The sequence below is a fragment of the Oryctolagus cuniculus genome, chromosome 4 (genome assembly GCF_051225735.1).
Source record: "Oryctolagus cuniculus isolate XC-2025 breed Fujian yellow rabbit chromosome 4, ASM5122573v1, whole genome shotgun sequence".
In the NCBI taxonomy this organism is placed as follows: Eukaryota; Metazoa; Chordata; class Mammalia; order Lagomorpha; family Leporidae; genus Oryctolagus; species Oryctolagus cuniculus.
In genome coordinates, this window is record NC_142870.1 from 81,767,227 (window position 1) to 81,784,059 (window position 16,833).

The following is a 16,833-nucleotide window of genomic DNA, read 5'->3' on the forward strand; positions in this document are numbered from 1 at the left end:
GGCCTCCTTGGTAATTCTTAAAACGGCTCAAGAATCCCAAAAAATTAAAATGAGACTCATGTGGTTCAAACAACAAAACAAAATACCTTTGGTTTCATTTAATATTCTTGGTCTATCTGTGATATAAGTTAAATATTTTAATTAGAAAAAAAACTGATTATGTTCACTCCCGAAGGTAGATTCCTGAACAATTTAAATATAAAATCAATGTCCCTCCCAAAGGAACTCTACTAAATATAAACATTTTTCTCTAGTCATAGAGCAGACAAAGGAGGGGCTGGCACCGTGGCTCACTTGGCTAATCCTCTGCCTGCGGCACCAGAATCCCATGTGGGCACCAAGTTCTAGTCCCCCTTGCTCCTCTTCTGGTCCAGCTTTCTTCTGTGGCCCGGGAAGGCAGTGGAGGATGGCCCAAGTCCTTGGGCGCCTGCACCTGCGTGGGAGACCTGGAGGGGACTCCTGGCTCCTGGCTTCGGCTGTGGCAGCCATTAGGGGGGTGAACCAACGGAGGGAAGACCTTTCTCTCTGTCTCTCTCTCTCACTGTCTAACTCTAGCTGTCAAAGAAAAAAAAAAAAAAAGACAGACAAAGGATTAATTGTTCTCTAGTTTTATTATTTTTAAAATTTCCCAACACATTAACTATTTAACTCATTTTGAGATTTTTTTCAGTGCATTTCACAGCAAAAATGGAAAGGGAATCATTAAAATGGTTGTACACAAACCAATTCTTATAATTTACAATTTGTTCAAAAATTTGTTTCGCTGTTTTCATTCTATTAATCCCTCTAACAGAACAGAACGTATCAAAGCACAGATCTTATGCTTCTTACGATGATGCAACAGACATGGCCATCTACAATGGCTGGTGAATAACAGGTTAATGTTCCACACACTGATTGGAAGACTACGCTGGGAGAAAGAGTAAGGCACCACTCTTGGAAAATTAAGGTAGCTTGCAGTAACAAGTGCTGAGCACCACAAACAGGTACTCGGTAAATACTTGAATGAATGAAGAAAGCCATCATTAGCACTATTCTTTTAATTGCCAGCAATTCTTCAACCTCAATAAAATACTTATTAAAAAAATTTGTACCTGAATACAACTTCCTGATATCTTTTTTTCCTGATATCTGTTTATCTCATACTCTTTCTTCAGCATTTAAATTTCCTTGAAAAGAAAACAAAACCACACCTTACATGCACTCAGTCACAAACAGAACTGAATTACTGACAAACAGGAATAGTCATGTGTCTGAATTCTGGAGTGAACAGAGGTAAGATAAAGCATACGTATCCAGAGGGATAGTACATAATACTGGATATTAATCTACAGATGGAAAAAAATAAGGAAAAAAGTAACAGTTTTACTTTTTAATATCTGCCTTTTTCTCTAATGCCTTAGTTGTCAGGAAAGGCCGGAACCTTGTCATATTGACATGAACACATTTTAAAAAATTTTCTCTCAAGTGTAATATTTAATAAAACTAGGTATTGAAAAATGTTCTGAAATTTTTCAAGTCAATGCTGTTTTCAAGTATATTAAAATGCTCAGAAGAAAAAATTCTCCATGGTTACACTTCTAGTCAATTTATAAATACGTTTTTGAAAAGAGAGTTCCAACAGAGGTGGATGATGGGTAAGCTCCTCAGACACAGGCACTCAGTCTTGATGAAGAAGCTGAATGCCTTGTTACTACAACTCGGTTGATTTTTTTTTTAACACTGATTTCAGGCACAATGGCTGAATCCACTTCTAGGTCATGTTCTTTCTCCTCTTGGTTGGTTTATAAGGGTAGCGAATACTTCAGTTACAGACAAAAAGCAAAACACAAACTCTGAAAGAGACGTCACGTGTCACTACAGAGAAATGAAGTCACTGAGTTCCCACAGTTGTGTGTCTGCTGCCCCGTGCGAGATTTGGGCATTCAAACTGAGCTGTGAGAGCAGGGACTGGAGAAGATGAATCACCTAAGAATCCGGGTTCAAGGTCTGCAGCTGGTGTCGCTCACATCCACGGAGACCGGTGAGAGGGCCACTGTGTTCCTTGAACACTTTGGTCTTGCTGCGGGATGGTGGTGCCCTGGCGGGTACATTCATGTTTAGTGTCAGTGTGTGCAGTTGGGAAGCAGCTCGCTCAGTGCGAAGACTCCATTCTGGGAGGGGTTAGGGTAAACAGAGGAGAACCTCATTTGGTCGAGTCTTAGACAGCAAGTGTCACTCTGCTGGTTGAGTTGTCGGAATTACTTTCCAAAGGGGTCTGTGATAGACCCAGCCATCTCCCTGAAACAAGTAAAAGAAAAACAATCATTTCCCTATTTTCACAATCACTAACCAGAGCTAGAAGCTATACTTTCACTGAATTGGAACTCTTTTTTCTCATTAAAGTAAGTTTTTGTGAAGGAGTAATCTCATAGTATAAGACTTCAAACAATGCCTATGGTTTAGTGAGGATTACATGAGAAAGTCTGGAATGGGAGGACCTAGAAAATTTTTCTTTGTATCAGCTCTGGTTCATCATTCACCTTACTTTGAGTGTTATCAGAAAGTAATAAGCAACAAAATTTTTTTAAATCTTCAAATTTAAAAAAGACTTCAAGGGCCAGTGTTGTGGTGTAGTGTGTTCAGCAGCCGCCGGCAATACAGACATCCCATGAGAGCACCGGTTCAACTCCCAATTTCTCCACTTCTGATCTAGCTCCCTGCTAACAGCTTAGGAAAGCAGCAGAGGATGGTCCAAGTGCTTGGGTCCCTACATCCACGTGAAAGACCTGGAAGAAGCTCCTGGCTCCTGGCTTTGGCCTGGCCCATCTCTGGCTGTTGTAGCAGTTTGGATGGTGAACCAGTGGATGGAAAGTCTCTCTCTCTCCCTCTCTCTGTACCGTCTATCTTTCAAATAAAAGAAATGAATCTTAAAAAAAAAAAAAAAAAGACTTCTGAAGTTACTAATCTAACTGCAAAATGAGTACATCAGACTCTTCTATAGAAGCCAAGGTCTCTCTCTCTCTCTCTCTCTTTTTTTTTTTTTAATATTTATTTATTTTATTTGAAAGTCAGAGTTACACAGAGAGAAAAGGAGAGGCAGAGAGAGAGGTCTTCCATCCGCTGGTTCACTCCCCAGTTGGCTGGAACGGTCAGAGCTGCGCCGATCCAAAGCCAGGAGTCAGGAGCTTCTTCCAAGTCTCCCACAGGGGTGCAGGGGCCCAAGCACTTGGGGCATCCTTCACTGCTTTCCCAGGCCATAGCAGAGAGCTGGATTGGAAGTGAAGCAGGTGGGACTTGAACCGTTGCCTATATGGAATGCTGGTACTGCAGGTGGTGGTTTCACCTGCTATACCACAGTGCCAGCCCCTGCCATGGTCTTACATCAGCCAAGTGATGGGGAGCACATTACTATAAGTGTACTTAATGGATATTTTTGATTGTTACACATTCGTTCTTATGTTACTCCAAAATTTCGCTTCCTGATAGAAAATTCTTTGTGATAAGCCTAGAATTTTTAAAGAAACATATAGCAAATGGCAGCAATTATCTGTCTGTGGGCTAACCACTCTGCTTGTAGCCACTTCACTATCTCTGTGTACCCAGTCACATTCCTCACGTCTCCCTAAAACGCAGTCTCTGGAAGTGAACATCATTTCATACAAAAGGCAGTGAATTGTAAATTGTATTTTCTATTATTGTGAGTGAAGATTATGCTACCATTTGCATTTGTGGCCAATTTAAATCCCCAATATATTTCATTTAAATTGCAGTTAAACCACTTTACTTGGACAAATCATGAAAAGCTCATTAGAAATCTTATGATTAAACTGGACTACTTTTAAAAATAAAGCTGCACACAACAAAGCCTAGTAAGCCAAAGCCCCCACTTAGTGGATACCGAGTTTCAGCCTGAACACGTGGATGGCATACCTCTTTAATAAAATATTTGGTTTTCCAGGGAGTTCCTGTTTCAGTACGATGCCTTTCTTCAGTTCTCTGGCGTTCTTCCAGGGTACGCTTATGCTCTGTGGCCTTATCAATTTCAGATTCTCTCAGAGAGTCAGTCACATTTTTCCACAATCGCCTGAAATTAAGAAAAACAAACTGTATATTTTAGGAACATTCCTTAAAAATAATTGAATAGAACCTCAATATTATAATTCTAAAGTACATTTTAAAAATCAGCTCTGTAATTTCCTGCCCATGAGTTATAAGATCACTGATATTATGCTGCTGATGTAAATGTACAGGATACTGCTTCTCTTTAAATTAAAAATAATTTGTGTTTCCCAAGCTATAAAAGAAAAGATTTTTATTTTTTTAAAGATTTTTTGTTTATTCTGAAAGTCAGGTTTACTCCCCGGATGGCTGCAATGGCCAAGGCTGGACCAGGCTGAAGCCAGGAGCCAGGAGTTTCTTCCAGGTCTCCCACATGGGTGTCAGGGGTCCAAATACTTGGTCCATCTTCTGCTGCTTTTCCCAGCCCATTAGCTGGGAGCTGGATTGGAATACAGCAGCCAGGACACAAACTGGTGCCCATACGGGATGCTGACATCACAGACAGCAGCTTTACCCGCTGCATCACGATGCCTTATTTCTTTTTTTCTTATTTCTAAGAAATGTACAATTAACAACAACAAAATAACCTTTTAAATGGCTGAAATTTAAAGAGAGAGCACATGTGTTTTGGACATGATGAGAAATGAGGACCAGGTGTATCCTTCTGCTCCCATCAAGCAGGAAACCAGATAAAATGTAATACAACAATGATTTTTTGGTATTTAGCAAAAAGGCAGGTACAGGCCAGTGATCCTTGAGAGAGGGAACAAATAGAGTCCTATGGGTGCTCCAACACAGTGCCAGGAGAGTACACAGGCCCCAGCATAAGGAAGGAGAAGCAAAGGAAACCACCAAGACAAGTCTTTGACATAGAATGGTCCATTCAACAAATGGTGCAGGGGCAAGTGGATATATACACACAAAAGATGAACTCACACCCTTACATCACACCATACACAGAAAGTCACTCAAAATGGGACATACAACTAAATGTAAAAAATAAAACAATACAACTTTTAGATGGAGACATGGGAGATATGTTGGATAAGGCAACAATTTCTTGAATGTACTACCACACTACATCCATAAAATGAAACATTAATAACTACTTCATCAAATTTAAAATATTATATACTACAAAAACACCATTAAGAGAATGTAAAGAAGGCCAATGGACTAGAAGAAAGCATTTGCAAAACAGATATCCAATAATTGCCATTCACAATTTACTGTGAACACCCATAATCCAATAAGACAAACAATTCAATCAAAATGGATAAAAGATATAAAAACATAACTTTAGCAGAGAAGATAAACAAATGGCTAATAAACAAATGAAAACAGGAATAAAACTATTATCAGAAAGGAAATATACAATCACAAAGTGACATTTCACCTTAACTAGAATGGGAATAATAAATAAGACATAGGGATAAGAGCTAGTGGTTAAGATGCAGGTTGGGATGCTCCCGTCCCATGTTAGAGCACCTGGGTTCAAGTCCCAGCTGTATTCCGGGTTCCAGGTTCCTGCTAATGCACACTCTGGGAGCCAGCAGGTGATGGCTCGGAGCACTTGGGTCCCTGCCACCCACAAACGAGACCTGGATTCCTTTCTAGTTTCCCAGCTTTGGTCTAGCTCAGCCCCAGCTGTTGCGGGCATCTGGGAGTGAACCAATTGATGAAAGATCTCTGTCTGTCTCTCTGCCTTTCAAAACAAGCAAAAAACAAACAATAGCAAATGCTGAGGATGTGGAGAAAGGGAACTATAATATACTGCTAATGGGAAGGTACAATGGTGCAGCCATTTTGGAAAATAGTTTTGCAGTTTTTCAAAAAGTTAAACATAAAACTACTACCCAACTTTATAATTCCACTCCTAGGTAGTATTTATCTAGGAAAAGTGAAGACAGGTGTCTACATAAAGATTTGTAGGAAAACTTTCACAACAGTGCTCTTATTCATCATAGCCCCAAACTGGAAATGCCCATCAATGGCTGACAATGGATAGACAAAATGATATATCCATACAATGTAATGTCAATGATCAATAAAGAAGGGTGAACTACTAATACATGCTACATCAGGGATGAGCTTCAAAATCATTATGCTAAGGAAATAAGCCAGGCCTAAGAGATCATGTATTGTACCATTTTCATGAAATGTCTAGAAAAGACAAATTTATAGACACAGAAAGATTAGTGGCTGTGATATTATGACAAATATAATTTGGCCATATTCTACAGTTACTAGCTCATAGCTGCTTCTCCAAAGCAGACCAAAGAAACTTTTTTTTCCTTAAAGGATTCATTTTATTTATTTGAAAGACAGAGTTACAGATAGAGGTAGAATCAGCGAGAGAGAGAGATCTTCCATCCACTGGTTCACTCCTCAAATGGCCTCAATGGCCAGAGCTGAGCTGATCCGAAGCCAGAAGCCAGGAGCTTCTTCCAGGTGTCCCATGTGGGTAGCAGGGGGCCAAGGACTTGGGCCATCTTCTACTGCTTTCCCAGGCCACAGCAGAGAGCTGGATTGGAAGTGAAGCAGCCAGGACTCAAACCAATGCCCACATGTGATGCCGGCACTGCAGGCCAGGGCTTTAACCCACTGCACCACAGTGCCGTCCCAGAAACTAAACTTTCTCTTTGCCAATTAGCAACTCTAATCTTCCTCCCCTTCCTCTGAGCTCCCTTGTCTGAGAGTAGATGGTAAGACCTCCACTTTAGGAGTCTTCTGCCATACTCGGAGGAAGAAACACTGCACAGAGAGGCCAAGAACAACTGGAGCAGATATCCCTTACTGGTCTACACAGGAAGTCTACTCATATTTTTTCTGCAATGACATTTCCTTAACTGTCCCGAAAGACAGGATTGGAAGAGCTCCTAGACTGAACACACGGAGGTTCCTGGAAGAGGGTGCATCTTGAGACAGCAAGGAAGCTCCAGGCCCCCTTCCACACCTCCTGCCTTATGCATCTTTCCATTTGTAACTTCTGTAATTCTTTTTTTTTTTTTTAAACAAATTGGCAAAATAAGTGTTTGCCTGAGTTGTGTGAGCTGCTTGAGTAAATTAATCCAATTAAAGAGGGGGTTGAATTATTTTCATTTCATTTGAAAGGCAAACAGAGAGAAAAAGAAATCTTCCTTCTACTTGTTCACTCTCCAAATGCCCCCAACAACCAGGGCTGGGCCAGTTTGGAGGCAGGTGCCTGGAACTCCATCTGGTTACCCTTTATGGGTGGCGGGGACCCAAACACTTGAGGCATCACCTGCCGTTTCCCAGAGTGCACATTAGTAGGAAGGTAATTAGAAGCAGAGTAGCAAAACTTGAAGCAGGCACTCTTGTTAGACATGAGTGTCCCAAGTGGCAAATTAACTGCTATGCCACATATCTGGTCCTCTTTTTATCTTTATTTCATATAATAATAATGTATCTACAAGATCTAACATTTAAATGGCACAAAAAAACATTTTATAAATAGTATGTCTCATATGTATTCCCTGATCTGTGGTAAGCAATAGAGTACCTAAAATGTAATATATTGGAGTGAAACTGACATTTTGAGATTCAGTGATTGTTTATAGCCCTATCTCTACAATTGAGGAACAGTGTTTTTTTCTTCATACTCTTTGTTGAACTCTTTACTTAGTGTAGGGTTAATCTTATGAGTATAAAGTAAACTAAGGGGCTGGCGCTGTGGCAAGCGAGTAAAGCTGCCGCCTGCGGTGCCAGCATCCCATATGGATGCTGGTTCGAATCCCAGCTGCTCCACTTCCAATTCAGCTCTCTGCTATGGCCTGGGAAAGCAGTGGAGGATGGCCCAAGTCCTTGGGCCCCTGCACCCGCATGAGAGACCAGGAAGAAGCACCTGGCTCCTGGCTTCGGATAGGCGCAGCTCCTATGCAGCCATTTGGAGAGTGAACCAATGGAAGGAAGATCTTTCTCTATGCCTTTCCTTCTCTCTCTGTGTAACTCTGACTTTCAAATAAATAAATAAATCTTCAATGAAAAAGTAAATAGTAGAGGGAGGAGGAGGAAGGCAGGGAGGGTGGCCAGAAGGGAGGGGAGGGGAGGGGAGAAAGCATCACTATGGGGCCGGCACCGTGGCTCACTTGGTTAATCCTCCACCTTCGGCGCCGGCATCCCATATGGGTGCCGGGTTCTAGTCCTGGTTCTTCCTCTTCCAGTCCAGCTCTCTACTGTGGCCCGGGAAGGCAGTGGAGGATGGCCCAAGTCCTTGGGCCCTGCACCTGCGTGGGAGACCAGGAGGAAGCACCTGGCTCCTGGCTTTGGATTGGCGCAGCACGTCGGCCGTAGCAGCCATTTGGGGGGTGAACCAACGGAAGGAAGACCTTTCTCTCTGTCTCTCTCTCACTAACTCTGCCTGTCAAAAAAAAAAAAAAAAAAGAAAAAAGAAAAAAGAAAAGAAAAAGTATCACTATGTTCCTAAAACTGTATATATGAAATACATGAAATCTTAAATTAAAAAATAAATACACAGCTTATACTTAAAAAATAATATGTCTCTTTTCTATTCCAGACCTCAGTGTTCTTTTTTTTTTTTTAAGATTTATCTTATTTATTTGAAAGACAGAGTTATAGAAAGAGGTAGAGACTGAAAGAGAGGACTTCCATCTGCTGATTCATTCCCCAGATGGCCAAGACTGCTGGATCTAGGCCAATCTGAAGCCAGGAGCCAGGAGCTACTTCTAGGTCTCCCATGTGGGTGCAGGGGCCCAAAGGCTTGGGCCATCCTCCACTGCTTTTCCAGGCACATTAGCAGGGAGCTAGACTGGAAGAGGAGCAGCTGAGACTTGAACTGGTGCCCATACGGGATGCTGGTGCTGCAGGCCAGAGCTTTAACCTGCTGTGCCACAGCATCAGCCCCAAGTGTTCTTTTCTACAAGCAACCATCATCAATGTATTTTGGCTACTGTATCTTATCACCACTTATAGACCCCCTTCATTTATTTATTATTTATTTATTTATTTATTTGACAGGCAGAGTGGACAGTGAGAGAGAGACAGAGAGACAGAGAGAAAGGTCTTCCTTTGCCGTTGGTTCACCCTCCAACGGCCACCGCGGCCAGCGCGCTGCAGCCGATGCATCGCGCTGATCCGAAGCCAGAAGCCAGGTGCTTCTCCTGGTCTCCCATGGGGTGCAGGGCCCAAGCACTTGGGCATTCCTCCATTGCACTCCCGGGCCACGGCAAAGAGCTGGCCTGGAAGAAGGGCAACCGGGACAGAATCCAGCGCCCCGACCGGGACTAGAACCCAGTGCGCCGGCGCCACAGGCGGAGGATTAGCCTATTGAGCCATGGCGCTGGCCCCCCCCTTCATTTATTTTTAAAGGCCCATGACACATATTGCCAAAACACTCTTTTAGAAGGTTGTACTGGTCTACCCTCTAACCAGCAGGATGGAAATGCCCATTGGTTCATACCTTTTAATAAAAGAGGTATTATTATTTTTAAAATTTTTTATTTATTATTTGAGAGCAAGCGAGAAAGATTGAGACTCTCCCATCCGCTAGTTCTCTCCCAAATGCCTGCAACAGTCAACGCTGTGCCAGGCTGAAACCAAGAGCCAGGAACTCTACCTTAGTCTCTCACATAGGAGGCAGGAACCCAAGTACTTGGGCCATCATTAGCTGCTTCCCAGGGAACACATTAGGAGAAATCTGGAATTGTAAGCAGAACTAGGACTTACATCATGGTACTCTGATATGATATGTATGTGCCCCAAGTGGTACCCTAACTACTGACTTAAATGCTTGGCCCAAGAGATATTGTTTTAAAAACTAGTCTGTCTAATTTGCATATATGAATTCTAATTTTACTAATGTTATATTTTTTACTTTTTTTCCCCCAAGACTTATTTGAAAAGCAGAGTTACAGAGAGAGAAGGAGAGACAAAGAGATCTTCCACCTTTAGAGTTCACTCCGCAGATGACTTCAACAGCTGAGGCCAGGCTGAAGTCAGCAACCCGAAGCTCCATTTGGGTCTCACATCTGGGTGCAGGGCTCAAACACTTAAGCCATCTTCAGCTATGTTCCCAGGTGCATTAGTAGGGAGCACGATTGGAAGTGGACCAGCCAGGACTTGAACTGAAACTTTATGGGATGCCAGCACTGGAGGTGGTAGCTTAACTCATTGTATCACAATGCCAAACCCAAAATAATTTTTCATTTTCCTAAGGGGCATTTAGAATTTTTCTATTTTTTCTGAACTATCTCTTTATGTCTTTTGCCCATTTCCTGTTACTCATCTGTATGAGCTTTTACAATAAGGGTAGTAATCCTTTGTTAAAAATTTTGCTCAGTTTAAAAGTGCTTGAAATTTACTAAGATGTGGCTATCTTGTATAATGTTAGTTGGTGAGGGGTTTAAGAGGATCAGATCAGACTAATCTTTTTCAACTGACTAAGAAGGAAGTTGATGCAAACTGGTGAAGTGACTGGCCTAGGGTCACCAGTTAGTGAAGAGGCTTGGATTAAGACCTGGAGCTTCTGGGCTGGCTTTGTGGCTCAGAGGATTAAGCTACCACTACTACTACTACTACTACTACTACTACTTCTTCTTCTTCTTCTTCTTCTTCTTTTTTTTTTTTTTTTAAGATTTATTTATTTATTTGAAAGTCAGAGTTAGAGAGAGGGAGAAAGAAAGAATCTTCCGTCTACTGGCACACTCCCCAAATGGCCACAAAGACCCGAGCTGAACCAGCCTCTTCAGCCGCCACTGGTGACACCAGTATCATATATGAGTGCTGATTTGAATACTGGCTGCTCCACTCCCAATTTGGTTCCCTGCTAATGTGCCTGCAAAGGCAGGGGAAGATGGCTCAAGTACTTGGGCTCCTTCTATCCAAATGGGAGATCCAGATGGAGTTCCAGGTTCCAGGCTCCTGGTTCAGGCTGTTGTGGCATTTGGGAAGTGAACCAGCAAGTTGAAAATCTCTCTCTGTCTTTCAAGTAAGTAAAATAAACTCTGGAAAAAAAAAAAAAAAAGGTCCGGAGCATCTCATTCCTTCCTGGATGGATGCGAGGATGTCATACCTGGATTCAAACGGACCCTGCTTCTCCAGAGGTCGTACTCTTTTCTTTGTCACTGCCAACGTAGTCAAGTCCACATACTTTGTCTCCCCATTGCTGTAAGTAAACTCAAGAACACTGTTCCATTCTCCCTGCACTCTGCAGACCACAGTGTTGGTGAGGTTGTGCTTTACTTCAGCTGTAACCCTAGAAGCAGGCAGAAAATAAAGATACACTTTAATAGGGAGGTATCACATTTACTTCTTAGGAAAAAATATCTAAGAACATGTTTTCCGGGTCCAGTTAAATCACTTCCATAGCTCACTTCACTCTGTCAGCGTCAAAGTCAGATTCTTAGTAAATACCATTACGGTTTCCTAGATAATTTTTCAAATAGTATCAGTTTCACACTTTAGAAAGAATACTAGGAATCAAATAGACTTCATCACCATTGATGATCAAAAAGCACATCATGCTACAAGTCTGCTTGAATGCAGCAGGCAAGGGAACCTCACAGAACTTTGAAGTACCTGATCTTAGCTGTTTTGCTAAGAATTTCCGCGAGTCAGAGTTATTTCTTGTGATGTCATTTCATGCTACTTCTCTGACTCCCCCTAACTTACTTCCTTTCCCTGAAAATGGACCTTGAATGAAACAACTCATGCAAAGATGCCACTGAACACTTATTTTTTCCATTTTCTATCCACACGTGCCCAAGGAATGTATTTAGAGCAGCTGCGTGGCAGGAGCAGCCGTGAAGGGAACGAGAGCAGGGCTCAAGGATCACGCAGACTAGCAGTGGGCCACGAGCAACTTGCAAAGGAGCCAGGAGCAGGAAGGGCCTCAGCGCCGTGGTTTAGAACAGCTCTCCATGACAGTCTAACAGCAGCAGTACACTTCTCTAAGGGGTCAGAAGCAGCAGACTGGAACATCTTCTTGGACAAAATTCTTTCTCTTTTCACAACTCAGATTTACAGAGATGAGATGGCCACGTGTCTAGGTGAGATTGCAAGTTTAAATCTTCATTTTCAAAGGGGAAAAAAAGTTTTTTTTGGATCAAATTCACAAGTCATGTAGATTTTATGTAAATTACATAAAATACAGAATAAGGTGCCCTTGAGATACTTTACAAAAGAGCTGAATCTTAAATCATGTTCCCTCTCATCTCTAAAATGAAGATAATTGATAACTGATAAAGTAGTTACTCTCTCACTTTTTAATTTGACAAGCCAACCATTTAGATTTTCTAGACACTGTCTCTATAGCTATTTGGAATACTAGAAAACCAATGTAACTTTCAATAGAAAAGATTTTATCGACTGAAATTGAAGACTTTATTAGCTTTGGTTTTCACTAATGATATATAAGAATAATTACAGGAAGGGTAATGATATTTTGTGCAGAATTATGGAAGAAGGCCCTATTTTTTAGTTACTCAGTACTACAATGTAAGATACATGCAATAAATTCCTTGAGAATTCAGTGCCAAGAAAAGTTTGTGTCTCTTGAAAATGTGATTTGCTCCTTTTATCGGACACTGAGAAGCATGTTCAGCATCACGTTTCTCTTTACACTTTAACAGATGAGCCAAAACTGCGTACTACTGTCAGGTACAGCAATCATCAATTCTAGTTTCACAGCATTCCTGTCCTTTTCCACTTTATGTTTATTATAATGACAGATTCTATTCTGAACTATTATATATGAATTTTTCCTAAAAGCCCTACAAATGCTTTCCAAAAGCAGTGCCCTGGATTCTGACAGGTGAAAGCTTGAAGGTATGGCCTTTACTTCTCTGTGTCCAGTATGCAGAAACTATTGTACACACACATAATCATCTGCAATGCTGTTATCATACCATACACCCTGTATATAATCACCTTAAAGTGACTGTGGAAAGTGGGACGAGAGATGGACCAGAAAATGGAGCCTTATTTAAGTAAGTAGGGTACTTGGCTGCATCGGTGATGGTTGTGGAAAACAAGGGAGTAAGGAAAGACAGGTGGAATACAAACACAGACAGCAGATAATGTGTCTGCTCCAATTGCAGACAGCAGGAAAAAACTAGGCTACATCTGAGGAGGAAGGCATGAAAGATCTTAGGTATGAAGATCTTCAAAAAATTTGTGAACAAATGGAATTAAAGGGGAGATTTATTTATTATTTTGAAATTCATGCATAGCATGATGGGCATTTTGCATGGACCTTTCAAACACCCTTCATATGCATGGACTTCAAAATTTTTTCTATATTAAAATAAAGTTATCTTTAATTCTATTTTCCTTAAACTTTTTGAAGTAACCTCACATAGTATTCCATAAAATCAGAGAAGAAAAGGTGTTAAGAATAGCAAAGTCTACTTTTTTTTTTTTTTTTTTTTAAGATTTTATTTATTTGAAAGCCACAGTTATACAGAGAGAGGAGAGGCAGAGAGAGAGAGAAGTCTTCCATCCGATGGTCCACTCCCCAGATGGCTGCAACGTCGGAGCTGTGCCGATCCAAACCCAGGAGCCAGGAGATTCCTCCAGCTCTCCCACGCGGGTGCAGGGGCCCAAGGTCTTAGGCCATCTTCCACTGCTTTTCCAGGCCACAGCAGAGAGCTGGATTGGAAGAAGAGCAGCCAGGACTAGAACAAGCACCCATATGGGTTTTAAAGAAAGATCAAATTGGGGGTCGGTGCTGTGGCGCGGTAGGTTAATCCTCCACCTACGGCACTGGCATCCCATATGGGCACTGGTTCTACTCCCAGCTGCTCCTCTTCCCTGTGGCCTGGGAAAGCAGTGGAGGATGGCCCAAGTGCTTCGGCCCCTGCACCGGCGTGGGAGACCCAGAAGAAGCTCTTAGCTCCTGGCTTTGGATCAGCGCAGCTCTGGCCATTGCGGCCATTTGGGGAGTGAACCAACGGAAGAAAGACCTTTCTCTCTCTCTCTGTCTCTCACTGTCTGTAACTCTAACTCTCAAATAAATAAATAGAATATTTTTTTTAAAAAAAAAGATCAAAATGGAGGAAGGAAATGAGATCAAAAAGGAAGAAATTTTGGCATTACTTAAAATGATCCTTCCAGAATTAGGAAAGAAGCGTGTATAAACATGTGATCGCAAAGAAGACAGACAGACACATTGGAGAAAAGTAGTAGGTACAACCCAGTGATAAGATGACCCAAGGAGTGTGGCCTTGCAGATAGGTAAAGGGTAGGGAGGGATAAAGAAGTCAACTTAAGGGGCTGTGCTGTGGCACAGTGGGTTAACGCATTGGCCTGAAGTGCTGGCAACCCATACGGGCGCCAGTTCGAGACCCAGCTGCTCCACTTCTGATCCAACCCTCTGCTATGGCCTGGGAAAGCAGTAGAAGATGGCCCAAGTCCTTGGGCCCCTGCACCCATGTGGGAGACTGGAATAAGCTTCTGGCTCCTGGCTTCAGATTGGTGCAGCTCCAGCTATTGCAGCCAACTGGGGAGTGAACCATCGGATGGAAGACCACTCACTCTCTCTCTCTCTCAGCCTCTCCTCTCTCTGTGTACCTCTGAACTTCAAATAAATAAATAAATCTTTTTTTAAAAAAAGAAGTCAACTTCCATAAGAAATTCAAAGAAACAAGATGGTAAATATAATGACTGAGCATTATTAAAAATGAGGTAACTACTTGAAATCATTAGGAGTTTTTATTTTTTTTAAGGATTTGAAGACATGGACTCATCATGCTTCTTCAAGTGTTCCTTATGACTAGATACTTCTAGTCTATCCTGTACTGACAGCTGCCTCACTAGGTGCACACCCTAATCAGGATCCCTTTAAAGGCAGAACTGGGCCAGAGACTGTTCATTTGTGAGGAATTCTAGTCTACATCTCATTACCTACTTCATCAGGAAAATTTTACAAGAAAAGTTAGTAATGTCATTATTTTTAAAAGTAGATCATAATTTCAAGAATGCCTTGGAGATGAAGTACGTATTATTATGGATGTTCCTGGAGACTGTTTTAGGATAAACCTAACATTTTTCTTTCTTTTTTTCTTAAAGATTTTATTTATTTATTGGAGAGGTAGAGTTACAGACAGTGAGAGGGAGAGACAGAGAGAAAAGTCTTGCATCTGCTGGTTCATTCCCCAAATGACTGCAACAGTCGGAGCTGGGCTGATCTGAAGCCAGGAGCCAGGAGCTTATTTCAGTCTCCAACATGAGTGCAGGGGCTCAAGCACTTGGGCCATCTTCTACTGCTTTCCCAGGCCATAGCAGAGAGCTGGATCGGAAGAGGAGCAGCCGGAACTGGAACTGGTGCCCACATGGGATGCCGGCGCCGCAGGCGGAGGATTAACTGACTGTGCCACAGCGCCAGTCCCATAGCCCAACATTTCTTTTTAACTTTTAATCATTTGTTCTTGTTTCTTCTTTTTCCTTCCCTCTTATCTCTCTCTTCCTCTTTTTTTCATGTTAATTAGAAAGAAAGACAGATGGAGAGGGACCTTCCATCCACCAGTTCACTTTCCAAGTGCCCACAGCATCCAGAACTTGGCCAGGCTGAAGCCAGAAACTCAGAACTCAATCCAGGTCTCCCTCATGGCTGCTGGGGACCCAAGTACTTGAGCTATCATCTTTCGCCTCCCAGGATATGTAGGACCACAGAGCTGGCTCCAGGTGGAGGAATCAGGACCCAAACCAGGCACTCTGATGGGGGTGTGAGCATCTGAAGCAGTGACTTAACTATTGCATGGAATGCCTGCCCAAAGATGAAGTGTATGAAACAAATAAACAAAAAAGCCACAAATAAAAATCCAACCCCATCCATGTAAAACAAAGCAGAAAAAGAACAGGGAGTTACAACACAAGATTAAAGTATAGGCATAAGAGTCAGATAGCATTAACATGTTCTTACCGGTGCAGTTTGCCACCATAAAATGGTTTGGTGTGAAAAGTGATGCTGGCTGAATAGCCAGTTTTTGCACAGTTGACACTGACCTTGCCACCCAGTTCTACCCAAGGAACAGTTAAAATGGACCGGGCATAAGCACAAGGCAGAGAAAATGTATACTCTTCTCCATGCTCCAATAGGCTGAGGATACCTGAATGTGGAAACATGAGGGGAAGGTGATTAACATTTTTTAAAAGAAATACAGTCACAAAAACCTGTAATTTTTTTTCCTATCTAGTACATAAACATCATTATTTTTGCTTAACTCTCAATTGGGATGAACCAGACTTCATTTCTAAATGTATTTGGCAGTTCCTGGTAACAGTGACTCAAGGTCACTTTCACCACTTCTTTTTAGTTCATGAGTCCAGCAAACATCACAGTGGTAACAGTTCAAGAATTCCTTCTAATATTCCTAAAAAAAAATAAAGCCTTTAGTCAAGAGTTCAAGGCCATACTACACTGCATCATATTCAGATATGACCAACTAACAACTTTTTCAGCACGTTAGGAGTAACTGGACATCCAATGTTATAAACCACAGACATTCATGTCAGACAATGTGATGGGAAAGGTGGCTTTCATTCCAGTCAAAGTATATTAAGGAAGAAAAAAATCTAACTATCATAAAAAACTATGGTCATAATAATAGTTTCATTTGCCAAAGTTACTGATATATTTAAGGTAAAGCTTAAATATAGAGATACATGCGGTGTATTATTATTATTCTGAAGGTGCTTATTTCATATGGAGTCATGCTATGTTACAGATGACTTAAAAACACAGAAAAAGAGGTCTGCATTAATGAGCAATCAATCAATATTAGATAATTAGGAGACATTAAAGGTGTTTGAGCT

General features: G+C 41.7%; 1 protein-coding gene across 5 annotated transcripts in view; it reads right to left on the reverse strand.

The window, feature by feature from the left end:
* Nucleotides 1–592: 592 nt before the first annotated feature.
* The window catches only part of OSBPL11 (oxysterol binding protein like 11), a 91,675-nt gene continuing 75,434 nt past the window's right edge, over nucleotides 593–16,833 (reverse strand). For 4 of the 5 annotated variants that reach the window (XM_002716544.6, XM_089331880.1, XM_051859209.3 and 1 more), the window contains 4 exons: nucleotides 15,941–16,127; nucleotides 11,093–11,275; nucleotides 3,913–4,066; nucleotides 593–2,280 (listed from right to left, as the gene is read on the reverse strand). In XM_002716544.6, the coding sequence (XP_002716590.2) occupies nucleotides 2,215–2,280; nucleotides 3,913–4,066; nucleotides 11,093–11,275; nucleotides 15,941–16,127 (590 nt within the window). In that variant the 3' untranslated portion in view covers nucleotides 593–2,214. Of the gene's footprint in view, nucleotides 2,281–3,912; nucleotides 4,067–11,092; nucleotides 11,276–13,432; nucleotides 13,669–15,940; nucleotides 16,128–16,833 lie in introns of those variants that run through there. The other variant, XM_089331879.1, reaches the window with a different exon arrangement.